General features: G+C 50.8%; 1 protein-coding gene across 2 annotated transcripts; it reads right to left on the reverse strand.

Annotated features, from left to right (window-relative positions):
* Positions 1 to 9,750: 9,750 nt before the first annotated feature.
* SYT15 (synaptotagmin 15) lies at positions 9,751 to 18,752 on the reverse strand. 2 transcript variants are annotated; one of them, XM_027596353.2, is made up of 8 exons: positions 18,681 to 18,752; positions 17,572 to 17,764; positions 16,929 to 17,071; positions 15,498 to 15,793; positions 14,208 to 14,378; positions 13,475 to 13,595; positions 12,284 to 12,463; positions 9,751 to 11,425 (listed from the first exon to the last, which is right to left on the reverse strand). In XM_027596353.2, exons 1-8 carry the CDS (start codon positions 18,685 to 18,687, stop codon positions 11,283 to 11,285), a joined length of 1,254 nt encoding a protein of 417 aa, XP_027452154.2. In that variant the 5' UTR covers positions 18,688 to 18,752; the 3' UTR covers positions 9,751 to 11,282. The 2 variants fall into 2 exon arrangements, with proteins under 2 accessions (XP_027452154.2, XP_027452155.2); XM_027596354.2 differs by lacking the exons at positions 9,751 to 11,425; positions 12,284 to 12,463 and adding an exon at positions 13,126 to 13,390.
* Between the last annotated feature and the right edge of the window lie 361 nt (positions 18,753 to 19,113).

The following is a 19,113-nucleotide window of genomic DNA, read 5'->3' on the forward strand; positions in this document are numbered from 1 at the left end:
GGCTGGTTATGAATAGTTGCTATGAACATCTTTTTTGCAAGTCTTGCTGTGGACATATGTTTTCATTTTGGGGTATGGGGGGATAAATACCTGTGACTGAGATAGCTGCTTTATAGGGTAGGTATCTATTTCACTTGATAAGAAACTGCCGAACAGTGCTCCAAAGTTGTCCAACTTTACACACAAGCCATGTATGAGGGTCCCAGTTGTTCTGCTTTGCCACCATTTGGAGGGGCCAATCATTTTCACATAGCCATTCTACTAGGTATGAAGAGATAGCTCACGGTTTTAATTTGCATTTCTCTGATGACTAATCCTGTTGAGCAACTTTTTATGTGCTTATTTGTTATCTATGCATCTTCACTTGTGGACTGTCTGCTCAAGTCATTTGTTCCTTTATTTTATTGGGTTGTTTGTCTTTTTTTACTGATTATATGTATGTTCTAGATAAAAGCCAGATATGCATATTATTAATATTTTTGAAGTGCCTGTTCAGCATTAGAAATGATGGCCACATGATTTCAGGAGAAAAAAAGAATGTGTAGCTGTAACAAAAAGTCTTAAATAAAATGTCACTATTTTGAATGGCTGGAATGTATACACAAAAAATAATCTTAGGAAACCAATGAAAAAATATATTGGTAGTATATTAATTACATAGAACATAAATTAACTAAACATAACATAAACTTAAAAATTTTAAATATAGTAATATATTACCATACACCAATAATATACAGTTCTGAATATAATAAAAATAATCATGCTTACAGATAAAACCAGAAACATGAACGGCTTTATGTATTCAAAGGAAATGACTTAAAAACCATGAGGGACATATAAAGAGAAAAGAATCAATGAGACATTGTACTGTGCTCTTGCTGCTTGAGAAGACCCGAGTTGCAGAGCCGATTCAATATTAACCAAAGTCCCTGATGGATGGCATATACAAGTTGACAAATTGATTTACAAATTAATTGAGAAGAATAAAAAGCAATGTGAATATTCTAAAAACCATTGAGTTTTAACTTTACATGGGTGAATTGTATGGTTTGTGAATTATCTTCATAAAGCTGTTAAAAAAAGAACAGGCAGAAAAAATTTTAAGGCTAAAACAAAAAAAATAAGGAAAACAGTGAAAAAAAACATGGATTTGCTGTTTACAGTATATTAAATGAAAAATCACTTGAGGAAACAGTATGTAACATATGTCATTTCTGCAAAGACATACATTAAGTCAATGGAGGGACATCAACAAATTTCAACAATGTTTATCCTAAGGAGCTAACAACTGCAGGAAACATTTTACTTAATGAGGCAATGTTTCTTTTTTTTTAAGTTATTTATTTTTTTTCCAAATTATTTATTTATTTGACAGAGAGAGACACAGCGAGAGAGGGAACACAAGCAGGGGGGGTGGGGGAGGGAGAAGCAGGCTTCCCGTGGAGCAGGGAGCCCGATTGCGGGGCTCGATCCCAGGACCCTGGAATCATGACCTGAGCCGAAGGCAGATGCTTAATGACTGAGCCACCCAGGTGCCCCATGAGGCAATGTTTCTGAGAACAGAAATCAGACAAGGATATCCAGTAGCATCACTTACATTCAATACTTTCCTGATGTTCCTAGCCAGATTAATAAAGCAAAAAATTGAAATTAAAATCTAAGGATTGGAACCAAGATATAAAACTATGATTGTATGTATTAAAACTCAAAAGAATCTAGAGATAAATGATTAGCATTAGTGAGTTTGGCATGATTTTGGGTACAAGGTCAATTTAGGAAGATCCACTTTATGGATACCAGCAAGAATTAGAAGATAAAAGATGTAAAAAAAGTCCCATTTATGATGGTACAAGAAAATCAAGTGTCCAGGGAAAAAGATAATGAAGATATACAAAGCCTCTACACATGCCACTAGGGCACACTGTGTAGAGAAATTAGAGAGGGGCTAAATAAATAGAAGTGTATGCTGTGTTCAGGGATTGGAGGACTTTAAAATACTTAAAGACAGGTCCCCCTGAATTGACTTATAGACTCAAGGCAATTCCAACCAAAATCACAACAGACTTCTTCTTTGGGAGATGGGGGGGACTTAGCAAGTTAATTCTAAAATTTACATGGAAATGCCACATGCCCAAATAGCCAAGACACTCTTGAAGAAGAACCAGACTAAGGACTTACTTAAACAGATGTCGACATTACAAATGAGTAATTGACACATGATGATATTAGTATAAAGATAGGCAAATTCACTAATGTAGCAGAAGGAGCTCAGGAACAGACCCAAATGTACATAGATGCTTGACGTATTTCCTCGGTGCTGCAGCAGATTAATGGGGAAAAGGATAATCTTGTCAATAAACGGTGCTTGGATAATTCAATATCCTATGGAAAAAAAGAAAGAAACTTGAATCCAATATTATAACTTATACAAATGTCTATTTCAATTAGATTCTAGATATCTAAATGTGAAAGGCAAGATAATAAAGCTTCTTGAAAATAGCATAGAAGAATATCTTCATGATCTCGAGGTATGGAAAGTGTGAGAAGGTGGAGGAGGGACAGTAAAGTGTCCTCCAAACTGAGAAGGCACTTTGAGACCAGAAAATGAAACAGGCCACTCCATACAGTTGACACAGATTTATTCAGGGTAACTTACACGGGAATTGGGCAGGTGACAGTCCAGAGCTGCACAGCTCTTCTCCCCAAAGTCCAGACCTAAGTCCACAAATTTTAGAGTGAGGAGATGCGCAGAGAGCACCTTGGGTGAGGTCAAAAGGTCTAACACTTACTAGACCTCGTGGCGTCAACTGTGTGCTAGAATGGGAGGTGGGGTGGTTAGAAACTATTTTATCTCTATTAGTTATCTAAACAACTTTAGGGAAGACAAGAACAAACCTTCTCACATTCCAGTCAGGGCATACATTAACCTCCAAAGGGCTTGGAACATGTAGCCCCAAGAGAGTTCATTGTGTGGACATGAACAAGATAGAGGGCCAAAGATGGAGTCCGTATTGTCCGCACACCTACAGAAGGACTTCTTAAACAGAGGGCACAATAAGATTGCTTCATTTGACTACATTAAAATTAGGAACTTCTATTTATCAAAAGAAAGCCATAAAAATGGGAGGAAATCAACCACAAATATATTGGTAATTAAAAAAAAAGTATCATATGACCTCCCTGATATGAGGAATTCTTAATCTCAGGAAACAAACTGAGGGTTGCTGGAGTGGTGGGGGGTGGGAGGGATGGGGTGGCTGGGTGATAGACATTGGGGAGGGTATGTGCTACGGTGAGTGCTGTGAATTGTGCAAGACTGTTGAATCACAGATCTGTACCTCTGAAGCAAATAATACAATATATGTTAAAAAAAAAAAGAAGATAGCAGGAGGGGAAGAATGGGGGTGGAAATCGGAGGGGGAGACAAACCATGAGAGACGATGGACTCTGAGAAACAAACAGGGTTCTAGAGGGGAGGGGGGTGGGGGAATGGGTTAGCCTGGTGATGGGTATTAAAGAGGGCACATACTGCATGGAGCACTGGGTGTTATACGCCAACGATGAATCATGGAACACTACATAAAAAACTAATGATGTAATGTATGGTGATTAACATAACAATAAAATAAAAAAAACAGAATGGGAGAAAACGGTTGTAATACATCTAATCAAAATGAATTCCTACAAATCAGTAAGAAAACCACAACCCAATAGAAAAGTGGGTAAGATTCATGAACAAGCCCTTCACAAAGGAGGAGTTCAGAATGACCAAGTAACATATAAAACATGTTCAGCCTCCTTTGCCATCCGGGGAATATGAATTAAATCCACAAGGGATACCTCTCCATACTAGAAAGAATGACTGAAAAAGACTGATGGTACCAAGTGTAGACAAGGATGTAGAGCAATGGGAACTCACACACTGATGGTGAGAATGTGAATTTGGTACACTGACTTTGGAGAACTATTTGGCTTTATCTACTAAAATTGGGAGATATGCAAACCCTATGATCCAGTTTAATATCCCCCCCAAAATGTATAACGAATCTCAATACATCATATGGAGTCAAGGAAGCCAAATACAAAAGAGTGCTTCCTTTCCAATTCCCTATATGAACTTCGTAACAAAACAAAAAAGCCTGTGGCATTTAAGGCTGCATGGTTACGTAGTAAAAGCGAAGAAGTGATTTCCACAAAAACCAGGTTAGTGGTTATTTTGGTGGGGAGGGAAAGGCGTGTTTGGGAGGGTGCACAAGGGAAGATTCTGGCGAGGCTGGTTTACCAGTTACCAATTTCCTAGCATCTCCAAATCCATCCTTAATACATGCTCTGCAGTGATCACGCTGCTGAACAGTAGAGGGCGCTGGAGACACATTGCAGGAGGTAGGCGCTTTTCTTGCTGGTTCCAGTAGCTGCACATCAGTCAAGACGCGGGTGTGAGGACACCGGATGGCGCTCTGGCCCTGCCACACGCCCCAGACTCGCGGCCCCTCGGCCACTTTGCGTCCTGGTCTGGTCCGTCAGTCATGTTACCATGACCCTCCTGACATGGACACCAGAGCTCCAGCCCTCGCTCCCATCTTCTCCAGTGCCCCCACTGTCTAGCTTACATCATCTGCCTTCTGGAAGTTTGTCTTATCAGGTCAATCAGCAAAGCAATAAAAGCATATTATCAAGAACAAAAGGAAGACAATCAAATCTGGTCATTTGCAGGATTATACTTTATCATCAGTGAAGATAAACACATAATTTACACAAATGGAAGGGCGGGGAGAGGGGAAAAAGGGAGGCAGGTGGGAGAAGGAAGGGAGAGGGAGGGGAGCTAACGGGGGTAGGGGGTGGGGTGGGGGTGGAGAGATGGACAGCCCTGCAGGCCACTAATGGTGCCCAAACAGAAGTGGCTTGTCGACTAGGCACGCGAAGGGCCTTTAACACGGCCCCGGCTCCGCTGTGGGAGTGTGATGGCACTTGGTGTTGCCTAGGACTTTTTGGAGGTCTCTCTGGCAGTATGGAGCAGTGATACCATTTTGGACACCTGGAATCTGATAGAAATTCCAGCTCCACCACCTCCTGGTTCTGGAGCCCCGAGAAATGGCATCCGCGCCCTGATGCTCACTTTCATCCTTTCTGAATGTGGGGGAGCTCCTCCTGGGCTGCCGTGCGGATTTAACAAGCTGAGGTATAAAGCCCTAGGATATTTCCCAAGGGCTAGTTCCTTGCTCCCCATCTTGACAGTCATCCCACTTTGAGAAACATACTACTCGAAATAAAGCTTCAAGTGGGGAGGGGAGGAGTGACCTGGGCAAATGATTCCATACTTAAAATAGGAAAAAACCAAGAGGCAGATATTATGATGTCTTAATAATAGCACACTAAATTCAATTAAGAAATATATCCATTATGTTGAAAGAGCCCGGCTTATGGAATATGATCAGCAAACTACTTCATCCTTTTTTTTTTTTTTTTACTTCCAGTGACCCATTCAAACCTGCTTAGCAGGTAGCTTCTCCCTGCCCTTTGGATAAAATCTAGGGCAAGGCCCATGACTTTTTTGATCACTCTTAGGTAACAATAAATTTTTCCTGTACCTTCTACTTACCAAAGCAGGCTGTGATCAGCACTTAAATGTCCAATCTCATGTAGTCTGAACTTCCAACTTCATTGAAAGCTTAAGCTCCCCCTTCACTCCTGCCCTCACCCTGGCTCGAGCCCTTGCAGGCTGCAACCAGAGATGGGCACGGAGCACCGTTTTCCTTTTGTGTGCTTCCACACTCCCCCAACTTGCTAACAGAGGTTTCTGCTCAACCTAGCAGGGGCAGGGAGGGGGCCCGACTGGGAGGCCACCTAAGGGGCAGGAGAGGTCCTCCTTGACCAGTACAGTTATGAGCTGGAGTACTCTTGTGGGTACTTCAGGAGCCTCCTTGCTCTGCCAATCTCTTACCTAAGGTTCCCCGACCCCAGTTTGCCCCGGGGTGTAGGATGGCACACAGCACCATTCCCATCCCCTTTAAAGGTCTTTATTACATTGTCTGGAAATTATATTTCCCAGACACTCTTACGAACAGGGTTCCAGGTTGCGTTTGCCAAACGTGAGATAATTGGGTGAGACTAGACAGCAGAAAGAAGGTAAAAATCGTCCTTTCCTGCCTTTGACTCTGACACTTAGGCCAGCATGCTCCAGGCTCTCACAGTAATCTGGGCAAATAATTCCGCAATGAAAAAATCAGAAAAAAAGTATCGGGCAAATGGCTGTGTAAGTTCCAGTCTCTCACCACTAGAGGGTAGCAGTGGACAGCAGCGGCTTTGAGGCCTGGCCGCGGACGCCCAGTCCGAGGTCTCCCCATCCCTGAGAGCCCTGCACAGCCACACACAGGCCCCCGGAGGTCCCCATTTCTAGAGCACATCAGTAAAGTGCACTGAATCACCACCCCAATTCTCCACTCCTCCCTGCAGCTATGTCCACTGCTACGTAGCCTACAGTTCCTCTCATAAAAAGGCATAGTTTGCCTCCCTGCCCCTTGATTTTGAACTTGGCCACACAACATGGCTCAGCCAATGAGATATTAAGTAAATACCAGCAGAAGATAGAGCTGTGCTTGCCCTTCTGCCTTCTCCACGAAAAGACCCCCCCCCCCTCCCTGGGGAGCTGTTGCCCTTTCAGCTTGTGCTCATAATGAACAAATGCGGAGCGGGGACCGGACCTGAACCCAGCCAGACACACTGCTTGAAAGCGACTTGCCTAATGTAGGTGGGCTCACACTCAGCTGGCCATAGATGGATGAGAAATAAATGCTCATTTTAGAACAACACAGACATTGTGATTGTTGTGTGCTATTATTGCAAAAACAGATGACAGAAGCAACTTTTTTCCTTTTGGCGTCACCAGCCTTCCCACGAATTGTGTAATCAAATTCCCTGTATAAACCATCAGGATGTTGTGTTTGCTTGTTGTGCGCCATTATTACAAAAACGGCTAACTGATACAAGCAAGTTTTCTCCTTTTGGCGTCACCGCCTTCCCACGAATTATGTAATCAAATTCCCTATATAAAATCAGTCTTTGCTGATAATTCTTTTTTGGGAATTCTAAGAAAAATGTTACTTTTCTGTGTGGGGTAGAGTGATGTTCATGCTGATAGACGACTAGAAAAGCTGAATAAAATACAGAAAACCTCTTTTTAAGTTACTGGAGAGCTGCCAAATTGACAAGCTGATAGGCCGTGATCTCAGAAGAAGGAAAACACAAGGAGGTGAGCTGACATTCTGAGAACCACTTTTTCTTTCAGGAAATGCCTTGATTCTCATTGAGGGGCTGGCCTTTTGGGCAGAGGGCCGTGGCTAAGAGACAGGAAAGGCAGCGGCAGAGTGTCTGGAGTTGGAGAGACAAGAAATTGGAGATTGGGGTTGCCAAAGCAGCTGGGACTGAAGAGGCAAGATGTTGAATAGAAAGGAGATAGAAGAGTAATTCTGACACTTAGGGGTTTTTCCTTTGAGGCATTTGCTGAATTATGAAGCTGTGAATTATTTATGCAGAAAGCCCATGAAAGATGGCAGGGCTTTTCTTTTTCTTTTCTTTTTGTGACAATAGCATGACCCTGAGGGGATAAAGATTGGAGTTTAAAACCCACCAAGGAAAAGAAGCCTAGTAAACATACCAGAGCCTCACTTGGTGATCCAAATGGTAACCTTGGAAGACTACACCCTAAAAATGGGGGAAAACCAGAAGTGGTTATAGAGCCTTACAAAAACTGCAACCTAGGGGTACCAGGGTGGCTCAATCAGTTAAGTGTCTGACTCTTGATTTTGGCTCAGGTCATGATCTCAGGGTTGTGGGATTGAGCCCCGAGTCGGGCTCCACGCTGAGAGTGGAGCCTGCCTCTCCCTCTCCCTCTGCCCTCCCCCCACTTGTGCCCTCTCTTTAAAAGCAACAACAACAAAAACCCTGCAACCCAGACTCCAGTTAGTTCATTACCAGCCTGGATAAAGGTGACCTCTCCCCATTCTGTCAACCAGAGGCTATAGTAAACCCTCTCTGGAGGAATACCATCTCTTGGAGCTACTATAATTTATCATAATGGTCAGCATTAGACAATATATTGTCAAACACTCCAAGTGACGGGACCAAAGGGGGGAAACATACACAATAAAACTGACCCACTGATGACACAGATATTAGTGTGATTGACAAAACAGAGACTTTCATCAGAGAACTGGAATTGATCACAAAGCATCAAATGGAAATTTAGAACTGAAAAATGCAGTAACTGAAATTAAGGACTTAGCATGTAGGTTAACCACAATTAGACTTAGCAGAAGAAAGATTTAGTAAAATGTAAGAGGGCAGTATAAAAACTCTAAGCTGAAACACAGGTGTAAGGGGAATGGAAAATGCAGCACAGTGAGCAGGAGTCCTGCGGGAGCTGGCTGAAGATCTAAGGGGTGTGTGACTGGAGTCTCAGATGAAGAGGAGAGGAAGAAGGGGCAGAAATCATATCTGAAGAAATACGGGCTGAGAATTTTCCAAAACTGATGAAGCTTTATTACTCCCAGGGTGGATAAATAAAAGGAAAATTGCCTGGGCGCCTGGGTCGCTCAGTCGTTAAGCGTCTGCCTTCGGCTCAGGTCATGATCCCGGGGTCCTGGGATCGAGCCCTGCGTCGGGCTCCCTACTCAGCAGGGAGTCTGCTTCTCCCTCTCCCACTCCCCCTGCTTGTGTTCCCTCTCTCTCTCTCTGTCAAAATAAATAAATAAAATCTTAAAAAAAAACTAAAAAAAAAGGAAAATTGCCTAAGGTATACCATACTCAAATAGCTGATAACCAAAGATTAAGAGAAAATATTAAAAGCAGCTAAGGGTGGGAAGGAGAGGGAGATGCATTACTTTCCAAGGAGAAACAATAGCATTTGATAACTCACTCGTCAACAGAAATGATGGAAGTAAAAAGACAATGAACACCATTTTTAAACTTCAGACAGAAAATGTCAACCCAGAATTCTATTTCCACAAAAAAATCCTTTAAAAATGAATTTGAAATAGACATTTCTTCAAAAACTAGGAAAATGCGCTGTGAGCAGATCTGCACTAAAAGAAATACTAAAAAGAGTTCAAGTAGGAGGAATATGATCTCAGGTAGAATCCCAGAAATGCAAGAAAGAATGAAAAACAAAAGAAAGAACAACTCTGTGGGTGAATATAAATGAATATGACTGAACACAGTAATAATAGTAATGTCTTGCTAGGTGTAAGGTATATGTGGAATTTAGATGATTGATATCAATACCATTAAAAATTGGAGGTAAAGAGAGATTGACCAAAGGAAACGGAGGGATATACTATGTTAATGGATTGAAGATTCAATATTGTAGGGATATAAAATGGCTCCCAAACTGGTCTGTATACTCAATGAAAATCTGGTCAAACTCCAGCACTTTTTTGGTGTGGTAATTGATAAACTGATTCTAAAATGCTTTGTGGAAATGCAGAGTGGAAATGCAGGGATCACCTGGTGGACAGGATCGAGACAACTCAGGCCAGCTCTCTCTGGTCCATTGGAAACACTTGTGTATTTTTTGCTCTGACCGTGTCTGTAGACATTTCAGCCCAATACAGCAACCCCTTCTTCCTCTCCATCAGAGCAGAGAGCATGTCAGTCTCTTGCCACTGAGATTTTTCAGCTGTCTGTCAGACACATCAGTGCACTCTGTCCTGCAAAGGGGACACTTACCAGCCTTTCCAAGTGGCCCTGGAAAGGCCACGGATAGCCATGAACGTCACCTTGAAATGTGGGGGTGGTTGGCATCTCTTGTCTCGGGGACCCAGGTGACGTGGAAACAGTTCCAGTTTAGTAGCCTGCTAGACCAACGTACAGAGGATGTGTGTGCTATGATGCTCTTATAAATGACTGGAGCGTGGGCTTTGTTGGAATGTGTGTGTGAAATACGTGAGAAAAAGCAAACACAAGATATTCTGTCTGTACGGACCACTGCCAGGTAAAGCTTGGCTTTGCGCATCGACAGAGATCAGAAGTGAAGTCAAAGAGGCACAGACCTAGTATAATGATCACTACTTTGTTTTGCTGAAGTTGCTTCACTGCATAAGAAAAGAGACTGGTTTGAAGTTTGTTCCAGGTATACAGTCACAAAGTATTGACCCTGCAAGTTCAAAAGCATTTGGGTGAAAATACAAACTGCCTGTTAAGTAACAGTGACAAGCACAATGAAGGCTCACAGTGTCATGGGGAGGTGATGACTGTGATTTGTGGGAACTCTCAACTTAATGAACTTTACACAGACACCTGCCACAACACAGTCACCCTAAGGAAATCACTAGGTTTACAGGAAAAGCTCTCGGCCCTGTGCGCTGCGCTTTGGCTGCATGCTCTCACCATTTCCTGCCCAAAGTGAGTCCCAAGAGCTGAACACTGTCAACCAGGGAGACCACAGAGAACAGTAGAACACCAGTAAAACCAGGGGCATGAGGCTTGGGCTCTGGGGAGGATGGGCCATGGGCAGGATGTGACATAGCCCTGGGAGGGACCCAACACAGGTGAGGGCCTCCCCACCTAGCACAGGGAGCGGAAGCCGAGAACCTGTCCACCCCTTAGTACCTGGGCGGACTGCTCCCAGTGTTCTTTCCCAGCTCCTGAAGCCGGCGGGTGTCGATCTGGGAGAGCTTTCTCTCCTGAGCCATGGGCATGCTGTGCCGCCAGGCGTCTGGGGGCTGTTCCATACCAACACGCCCAACCCCAACCCAATTTTCAGTCTGTGCTATTTATTGTGGACTGGCTAAAATCAGTGCTTTGGGCCCCCCTGGTCCCCCATGATGCCCCCAGAGCAGTTTGTTTTCTCTGCCAGGTGAAAGTTAGGGAAACCACAGCTGAGACGTGGTGCGGGTCCAGCGCCGACCTGCCGTCAGCTTTCTGGGATGGTGGAGCCCGGGTCTCTGCTCAGCACACACAGCTATGCTATCACTGAAGCCTGAGATTCCAGTCCAGCCGGAGACTGTGCTGACCAGGGGTTGGGATTTGCAGCCCAGGCAGCCCCACAGGTGGAGGAGGATGAGTGAGTCGGGAGGGTCTTGGAGGCTGGCAGGTGGCAGCCAGCCATGCTGCTGACCTGGCTGGAGCTCTCTCGTCCCCTCTTCTCTCCTGCACATCAGCATGCACGCTGCCCCGGCTCAGGCTGGCCTGGCAGCCCAGTGGGATGCTGGCCAGAGTGTCCAGGCCTGTGGCTGCCGTGGGAGAGGGCAAACTCTGGAGGCAGATCGGAGGTCCCAGCCGAGTCAGGGCTCAGGGGTTGGACAGAGTGCATGCCAGCGCTTCACCAGCTCCTTGGGCTTGCTGAGCATCTCATTCCAGTGCTCCAGCTGTCTGCCTCTGGTGTACATGTAGGGGCCCACCACAACCCGGCCCAGCTGGTGGCTGTCTGTGGGGGAGGGAAAAACACCATCATTCTCTGGAGCACAGAAACCACCTCAGCTCGGCAACACCCCCAGGGCCTTCCCTTTCTCTCTCTTACTCCTCCTCTCAAAGGACGGAGCCAGCCCCCTCCCTCTTTAAGCTCGAGCTGACAGCCCCCAAAGGGATCCTGGCTTTACTCTGGAATTGGAGATAGGGGGAGAGGGTGCCCAGGTGGAGAGCCAGCCCTTTGGGGTCATCCACTCTTAAGCCAACCTCACGTCAAAGAGCTGAGGGAGAAAGGGGCCCCTCCAGAAAGAAGCCCTCTTCCATCAGCCCACTGTATGTTCAGAGGGAATATTCAACAATTTTCTCCCACCAAGTGCCATGGTGGAGAAGGGCCGGAAGCTCTGGTCCTTGAGGCCAGCTAGCCCGATGGCTCTGCTCCCCCAGATGCTGCGAGTGGACACAGGGTGTCCTGTCACCCGCCCTGAACCTCACCCAGGACCCTAAAGTTTTGTCTGGAAGGTATGAGGCAAGGTAGGGCACACAACAACCCTCAGCATCAGGTCACTTGGCTGGTGGCCGGCAGCCAGGCCGCCTCCCAAACTCTCTGGTGGCTTGCTCCAGGAGTGGGTGGCAGAAGCCACCCTTTAACCTCTCCGTACGGTGCCACGGAAAGTCAAACTGGAACAAAGCGGGGCGTGAATCCCGGCTCTCCTGCTAGCAAGCTCTGTGTCCTTGGGCAGGTATCTCAGCCTGAACTCAGAGGAGTTCTAGTTTCCCTAGGCAGAGAACAGAAACCTCTCTCTGTGGGTCCATACTACCTGAATGCTCCTCCTTTGCCCATTTCCCCCACAGCCCGGGGGTTGGGGGGCGGCCTTACTCTCCCCTCTGGCGCTCTGCACCACTGTCAGGCTGAGGCTGGCCGTGTCCAGCTCCGCGGGGTTGGCCCTGAAGCTGAAAGTCTCGCTGTACACGGGGTTGGCGGAGCCCAGCACAGCTGAAGTCTTCTTGCACTTGACAAACTTGTTGTGGTTCATCAGAGACACTTTGACAAACACACCTAAGGGGCAGTGCGGACCGTGGGCTGGGAGGGGCAGGCAGAGTCCAGCCTCTGGCCCGTGGGAGGTCTGGCTGGGAGGGCACACGCCCACCCTGGGCGCCAGGACCCCATTTCTCCCAGCTGCTGCGGCCAGAGGGCATTGCAAGAGGAAACAGGGTTGATTAGTGTGTGGGCTTACGCCGCCCAAGGAAACACTTGGCTCCCTCCCTTCCTCTTCCTTCCTCTGTGTCTCCTGAGTGCATCCACGGCTCGGCTGGCCCTTGTTTCCCAGAGCCTGGCACCACACCACACGCCCATCCCTCCCATTGGTGGGGAGGGGCCCTGCCTGCTGAGTGCTCAGGCTCCCTGGGGCACCTCAAACCCCTTCTCCTTCAGAGGACCAAGTTTTTTTGGGGTGGGGCTCACATGGGTTTTGGATCCACAGTAGAAGGTTGAATGACAACTTGCTTCCAATGACCCAGATGTGGAGACGCAGAGGTGGCAGATAGCTACCACCTTGCGGCGGAGGTGGGGGGGGCGGGGGGTGGTGCACATAAGGGCAGGACGTTTCGGCTCCACTCCTCCATCTGCTGCATTCTGGGAGGCCAGAGGAAGCAGGGCACCATGCTCCCTGCCGGCCTGGGATGCGTCTTCTTCCAGCCGAGCATCCTGCCTCATGTACAGGGAGCCCTCCCTGGGGGTGGTGGGGCAAGGGGCCTAGCCCTGGAGGAACTGGACCCCTTCATGGAAGGACAGAGGTGTAGGCAGAAGGACAGCACCGTTCAGGGAGCCGAGACACTGCCCTGGGAGGGGCAGACTTGGTTTCAGGCATCTTAGGGGTCTTGGTGGAGGCCAAGGGGATTCAGTCTTGGGTTCAGTAGAAGGAAGTGGCTTCCCACATCACAGGGGATAGTGAGCACTCCGTGGTGGGCCATATGCAGGCAGAAACTGGAGGGCCAGAGGGAAGGGTCAGACTCCAGCCCCAGGCCCCAGGCTCACAGGACAGGGCCTGCCCTGAGAAGGAAAACTTACTGACGAAACTCGGGTCCTCCTGGAGCCGGAGGCCCTTGGCTCGCAGTACAACCACGGTCAGGCGACACAGGCAGTCATTGTAGCTGAGACAGAACTGCAGGTCTCCAAACTCGGAGGGAGGCTGGAGAGGCCCGGGGGAAAGCACCCTTGTCACTCAGCAGGTGCTGGAGGAGCCATGGGACCTTCCCGACAGCCTTCCTCCCTCCTCCCAGCAGTCGGGCACTGGTACGGGGTGACACACCCACGGTTTCTCCTTTCAGCCCACCGGCATTTTACAGATGGGTAAACTGAGGTCTGGACAGTCGAAGGGCCTTGCTGAAGATCACATAGTAGTGAGGGTCAGAGCTGAGGGTTCAAACCCAGTCTAGGGGATTCCAAAGCCTATTCCAAGCTGCCTGGGTCCTCTTGGGGTGGGGAGGGTCAGGAGAAGAGAGGGTAAGTATTTTCCTTGGCTGGTCCATTTGGGGTGTCACCTTTCACAGGTGTCTGGTCTGGATGGGAATCAAGTTGCTCCAGGTAATCTGGTCTCCAGGGCAAAAGAACCTCAGGTGGTCCTTCCTTGCCCAGGAGCAGCTCTACCCTGCCCCCAGTCCCGTGCAGCTGCAGCCCAGGCCCCTGACCCCGAGTCACACTTGCTTGGGCTGATGCCGGCCAGCAGGCGCTGCGCCACACTACTGGCTGCCCACGGTAGTCTGACACACAGCGGTATATGCCGGGTGACCTTGACCTTTACCTCCCTGCTCTCGGCCTCCAGGTCTCTCCAGACGACGCACGGGCAGTCACCTGCCAGAGTCTCATTTCTCAGGGGGAAGAACACCTGGCCCAGGAGCTGGTGCTTCCTCTGCCTGTCCACGTGGTACACGGAGAACCTGAGTACCCTCTGTGTGATGCTCTTGCTGGACACCTGGGAGAGATGAGGGTCTGGGCTGGGGTCTGGCGTCAAGACAGGGGATGGGAGGGTGTGGCACGCTGTTCTGGACACAGGAGCTTTTGGTGAGAGGTGGCTCAGCCAGGGACCTGCAGCCCTCAAACCCAGGCATCCTAGATTTTCTTCTCTTTCTCATCTCCTTCCCCTTCGCCCATAAAGCTCAGAGAGGCTAGGATCAAGTTGGGGTGGGGACAGGGCAGGGAAGTGATGAGTACACAGAAATAAGTTTGTGAGCATGATGTGCAGCCACGCTGGGCAGCACGGCTACATGCCTTGGATCTTCATGTCCTGAGAAAAGCAAGGTCACCTGTGAATTCCCACAGCCTTGACCCTCAGCAAAAGTGCCGGGAGCTGGGCCCCATGCCAGCTCTCTCTTCAGCTCCAGCTCTCGGGCCCAGAAGAAGGCAAAGAATTAGGGCTCTGGCCTCAGCAATCACACTCTTCCCGGATGCTGAATGGTCTCTCCTTACCTGGCCAGTCAGCCGGCTGCCCGGCTCTTGAAAATGTTTGTCCAGGGCCTCAAGGCAGCTCTTGATGGCTGGTTTCCCATAAGGGCCCCCAGTCACCTGCTCAGGCTCCTAGGCCCCTGTGGGCTTGGCTCAGTGCCCTGACAGGCTCTGTACCTCCAGACCCTGAGCCTGCCTGTCCTCGGGGCAGCCAAGGCACCACCTGTGGCACCACTGCTCTTGGGGCCTGTGCTGGCCTCCGACAGGCTAGGCGAGTTCCTGCCCTGGCTCCAGGGATCACCTTGCCAGAAACCCCCTAGTGCTCCAGGGCTTTGGACTGCTTCTCCAGAGCCCCATGGGCCAGAGCCTGGCATTCAGTAGGTGTTCTAAGAATGTGTTTTCTCTTTCTCTCCCTGACAGAGGAAGCCCAGCTCTCTACACCCTCACCTCCCTGGTCTCGCCCCTACCTGCACCATCAGGGCTCCAGGCTCTTGCAGACCCTTACCTGGCAGACAGGTAAAGCAGAGCTGGTGGCACTAGGGGCCTTGGGGGGCTGCAGGGTCCTGGCCGTCACAGGAGGCTGGGGCTTACCTGCACAATATCTGTTCTTTCCCTGGAGGCCAGACCCTGTCTGCTCCAGAGGTCGTACCTGGAAGATGAAGTGCTCGTCAAACTGTGGGTTGGAGGTTTTGCGTTTGGTCTTGGACTGGAGGAAGCGCCGCTCATCGGGCAGCAGATGGAGCTTCACCAGGGGGTTGCAGGTCTCCGAGGGGGCTTGCAGCCTTTGTGCCTTGATCAAGCCCACCAGCAGCCGCTCAGCTTCCTGCTGGTATTCCACGGAGAACCACAGCCGCCCCAGGCAGCCCTCGGGGAAGTCAGTCTCACTCTTGTCCTCCAGGAACTTGTATAGCTCTGGGTTGATGGTCCCCATCATGCCTGTATTTCCTACAACACAGGGGAGGGACGTGGGGGACAGCAAGCTCTGGGCTTCACCACCCTTGCCCCCAACCCATCTCTTCTTGACTGAGCCTCCAGCAAGCAGTTCACTGACCTCTCCTGACTGCATCTTCCCCATGCCCTTCTCCAGACGGAGCACAGCCCCTCTCTCTAGGGCAACTCCTCCAGGAAGCCTGCCAACACTAAGGCATGACATAGCCAGGTCTGCTCCGCTCTGAGGCTCCCAGCAGAGTGCCTAGTATTCATTTAACCCCAGCCCCTAGGTCAGGGCCTGCTTGGGGGGTGCCCAGCACCTGGCCTGGCTCCTGTCTATGGGGTCCAGAGGATGTCTCAGTGATAAAGTGCTGCCTCTTTTCTTCCTCTTCAAATTAGAAGGGTATATGCCTGGGACTAGCTGATCATTGGGTGGTTCCTGGGAAGGTATCTTGGGAGGTCTTCAGAGCAAAGAGGTGGGCAGAAAGCTGTGTGCCCAGCTCCTACCATCAGCCAACCTATCAACCTAGAACAGAACCCACTGAGCGTTCTGGGTTCCAATCCCAGATCTGTTGCTTACTGCCTCTGTGCCCTTGAGCAGGGCACTGTTAACTTTCTGAGCCTCCGTTTATGAATGTATAAAATGGGGTGAAGATCTCTTCCCCCACAGAGGCATGGTGAGGTCTAACTCCACAACGGCACCTGAGGCCATATCTGGCACAAGCTGGGGGTGCAGCAGGCATTCGGTAAACCCAAGTACCTTGAAGGAGTGGTCACTGGGCAACTCTTTCCAAGGGAAACCAGAAGACTCTGCCCGGAGCCCTGGGATCCCAAGGGAAATGGCTTTACCGCTGAGAACCAGCAGAGCCCAGCCAGCAACACTCTTGCTTCTGTTCACTCCTGGGGTCCAACCTAAGGGGTGGGGTTACTGCCCAAATTCTGCCTTCAGGAGGCCAGTGGTGTGGGCTTTCCCTAGGCATCACAGCCATGGTGGTCTCTGCCCCTAGAACAAGTGGACCTGGTAATTGGGGGCCTCACTGGGGGGCTGCTGGTCCAGGCTGTTTTCCAGAGCCAGGCCCATGAAAGCAAATGGGCCCGCCCTGGCCTGAACAGAGCCTGAGCCCAGGCGGGCTCTGGCAGGAGCACTCACCAAAGCTGCCGCTGGAGGTGTGGGGCATGGGCTCCGGGGCGAGGCAGGGGTCCCGTGGGGCCTGGGCCCACTCTCCACGGTGTAGGGGTACCCAGTCTCGGTCTTGGAGGGAAGGGGGCACCACGAATGGCACACCTGTGGGCCTGTTCCGAGGTGGGGAGATGACACACGTGTTGGTGGCAAGTGAACGATGTGGCCTCAGTGCGCTCAGCCCATAGGGGTTGAGTGCCAGAGGCTGCAGAAAGAAAAGCCAGTAGGAGCCAGGAGGAGGCAAGAGCGTCATTTTCTGGGCCCCCCGCCACCCCCCCCCCCCCGCAAAGCCAACACCTCTGTCTGTCTGCAGCCAGCGGAGACTTGCTGAAGGAGCCCTGCTTCTGGAGTCACTCTGCCTGGACTCTGATGCTTGTTCTGGCACTTACTAGTCCTGCTCCTTGGACCTGTCAGGGATGTCTTTCCTTATCTGGAAAATGAGCCTCATCATGCCTGCCGCATTGCTCGTAGTGATGATTCTGGGGGTTTCTTTGTAGCACAGAGGAGGTGCTCCATAAACAGACCTCCCTTTCGCACCCTACTCCAAGGGAAATTCTACAGGGAGGGCCCTAAGCAAGGCCAGGAGCTTGCTTGGCCCCACATCCTGCCTCACCTGCTTGGATGGGTCCCGGCATGTGGTGGGTAGAGCTTGCCCCACTGAATGCCGGAGGCAGCGGTGCTCCCCGGCAGCTCCTCATAGGTGAACGTGGCACGAAGCTTCTTCCAGAGACAGCAGCTCACCCAGATGAGCAGCAGGAGTGGCAGCAGCCCCCCAGCGAGGCCCCCAATGACCAGGGCCACCTGCTCTGGGGGGCAGAGACCACCAGGACTGTGATGCCTGGGGAAAGCCACTCCCCCTCACATCACTGGCCTGCTGGGGGGCCGATTTTGGGCAGCAACCCCAGCCCCTGGGTTGGATCCCGGGAGTGACACAGAAGCAGGCTTCCTGTTTCTTTGGAAAGCAGCCATGAACCATTTTCTTGTGCTCCTGATTAGACATTCAATCTGCTCTTACCAGAACCTTTATCTTCCCTGGGTTCCTGTTCAGGCTGAGAGTAAGCCTGAGTGTGGGGGCATCATGTACTTAAGGAAAGCCCAGGAAGGGATGATGCCCTGGTTTGCATTCCTAGCCCTATCCTCTGGGGTCTTGGAACCTGCTGAGAGGCTGGACTCATGTTTGAATTCTGTAACCTTCTCTAAAACCCAATCCCTTCCTCAACCCTCTATTAAGATGAACCCACTTAGGGGAGTCAGTTGAAGACTACAGAAGGGAGTGTGGATGAGGAGAGGGCCATGTGAGAAACAGAGACACAAGGACCCTTCGCTGCCTGCACCCCGTCATTTGCGGGGGCCTGGCCGGATCCACTCGCGTTCAGCGCCCCCTGAGAACCCTGGCACGGTCGTTCCCAGGCGCCGGCTGCCTGCCCTCAATGGGCGAAGAAGGTGCCTCTTTCGGGTCACGTGAGGACAAGGGGCTTCCCCGGGCTCTGGGGTCTGGACCGAGGGGACTGGTGAGAAGGCGGGGTCCCCATCCTTCCTGACCCGCAACCCTCTGAGAGGAGAGGGTCTCATTCTCCCCTTCACTCCGCCCCGCGCTAGGAGCCACATGCAGGGTGCGGACTGCGCCCCAGCGGGGCAGGCGGGGCGAGGCAGGGGGCGGCCACTGGGGGCCGAGGGGCCCGGGCGCCGCACTGGTGGCGAGGGTGGGGCGGGGGTACTTACCGGCCATGGGACTCCTCGGGCGGGCTGTCGGGGCTGGGGCGCCCAGGTCTCCGCGCCTCCAGCCGCCCCGGGGCAGGCTTTTAAGGCCCGGCGGGGGCCGTCGGGAGGGCGCGGGGGCGGTCCCTCGTCGCGCCCGGGCCCTGGCAGAAGACCGCAGGGGGCAGGCAGCCAGCCCCCGGACGCCGCAGCTCCGCCCCGGCCAGGCCCTGCTCGCTGCCCCAGAGGGGAGCCGCGGGTGGGCGCCCGGAAACTTCAGGGCTCCGGGCCGAGCCGCGCGGGGTGCCCGGGGCTCCCCGCGGCTCGGGTGGGGTGGGGTGCGAGGGCCCCCGGCTCCGAGAGGCCAGGGCTAACGCCTTCGCCGCCGCGTCTGATGGAGGGTTCAGCCCCCGGCCCTTCACGCCCGGCCGCCTGGGCAAAGCCACCTGCTGGTCTA

The sequence above is a fragment of the Zalophus californianus genome, chromosome 15 (genome assembly GCF_009762305.2).
Source record: "Zalophus californianus isolate mZalCal1 chromosome 15, mZalCal1.pri.v2, whole genome shotgun sequence".
In the NCBI taxonomy this organism is placed as follows: domain Eukaryota; kingdom Metazoa; phylum Chordata; class Mammalia; order Carnivora; family Otariidae; genus Zalophus; species Zalophus californianus.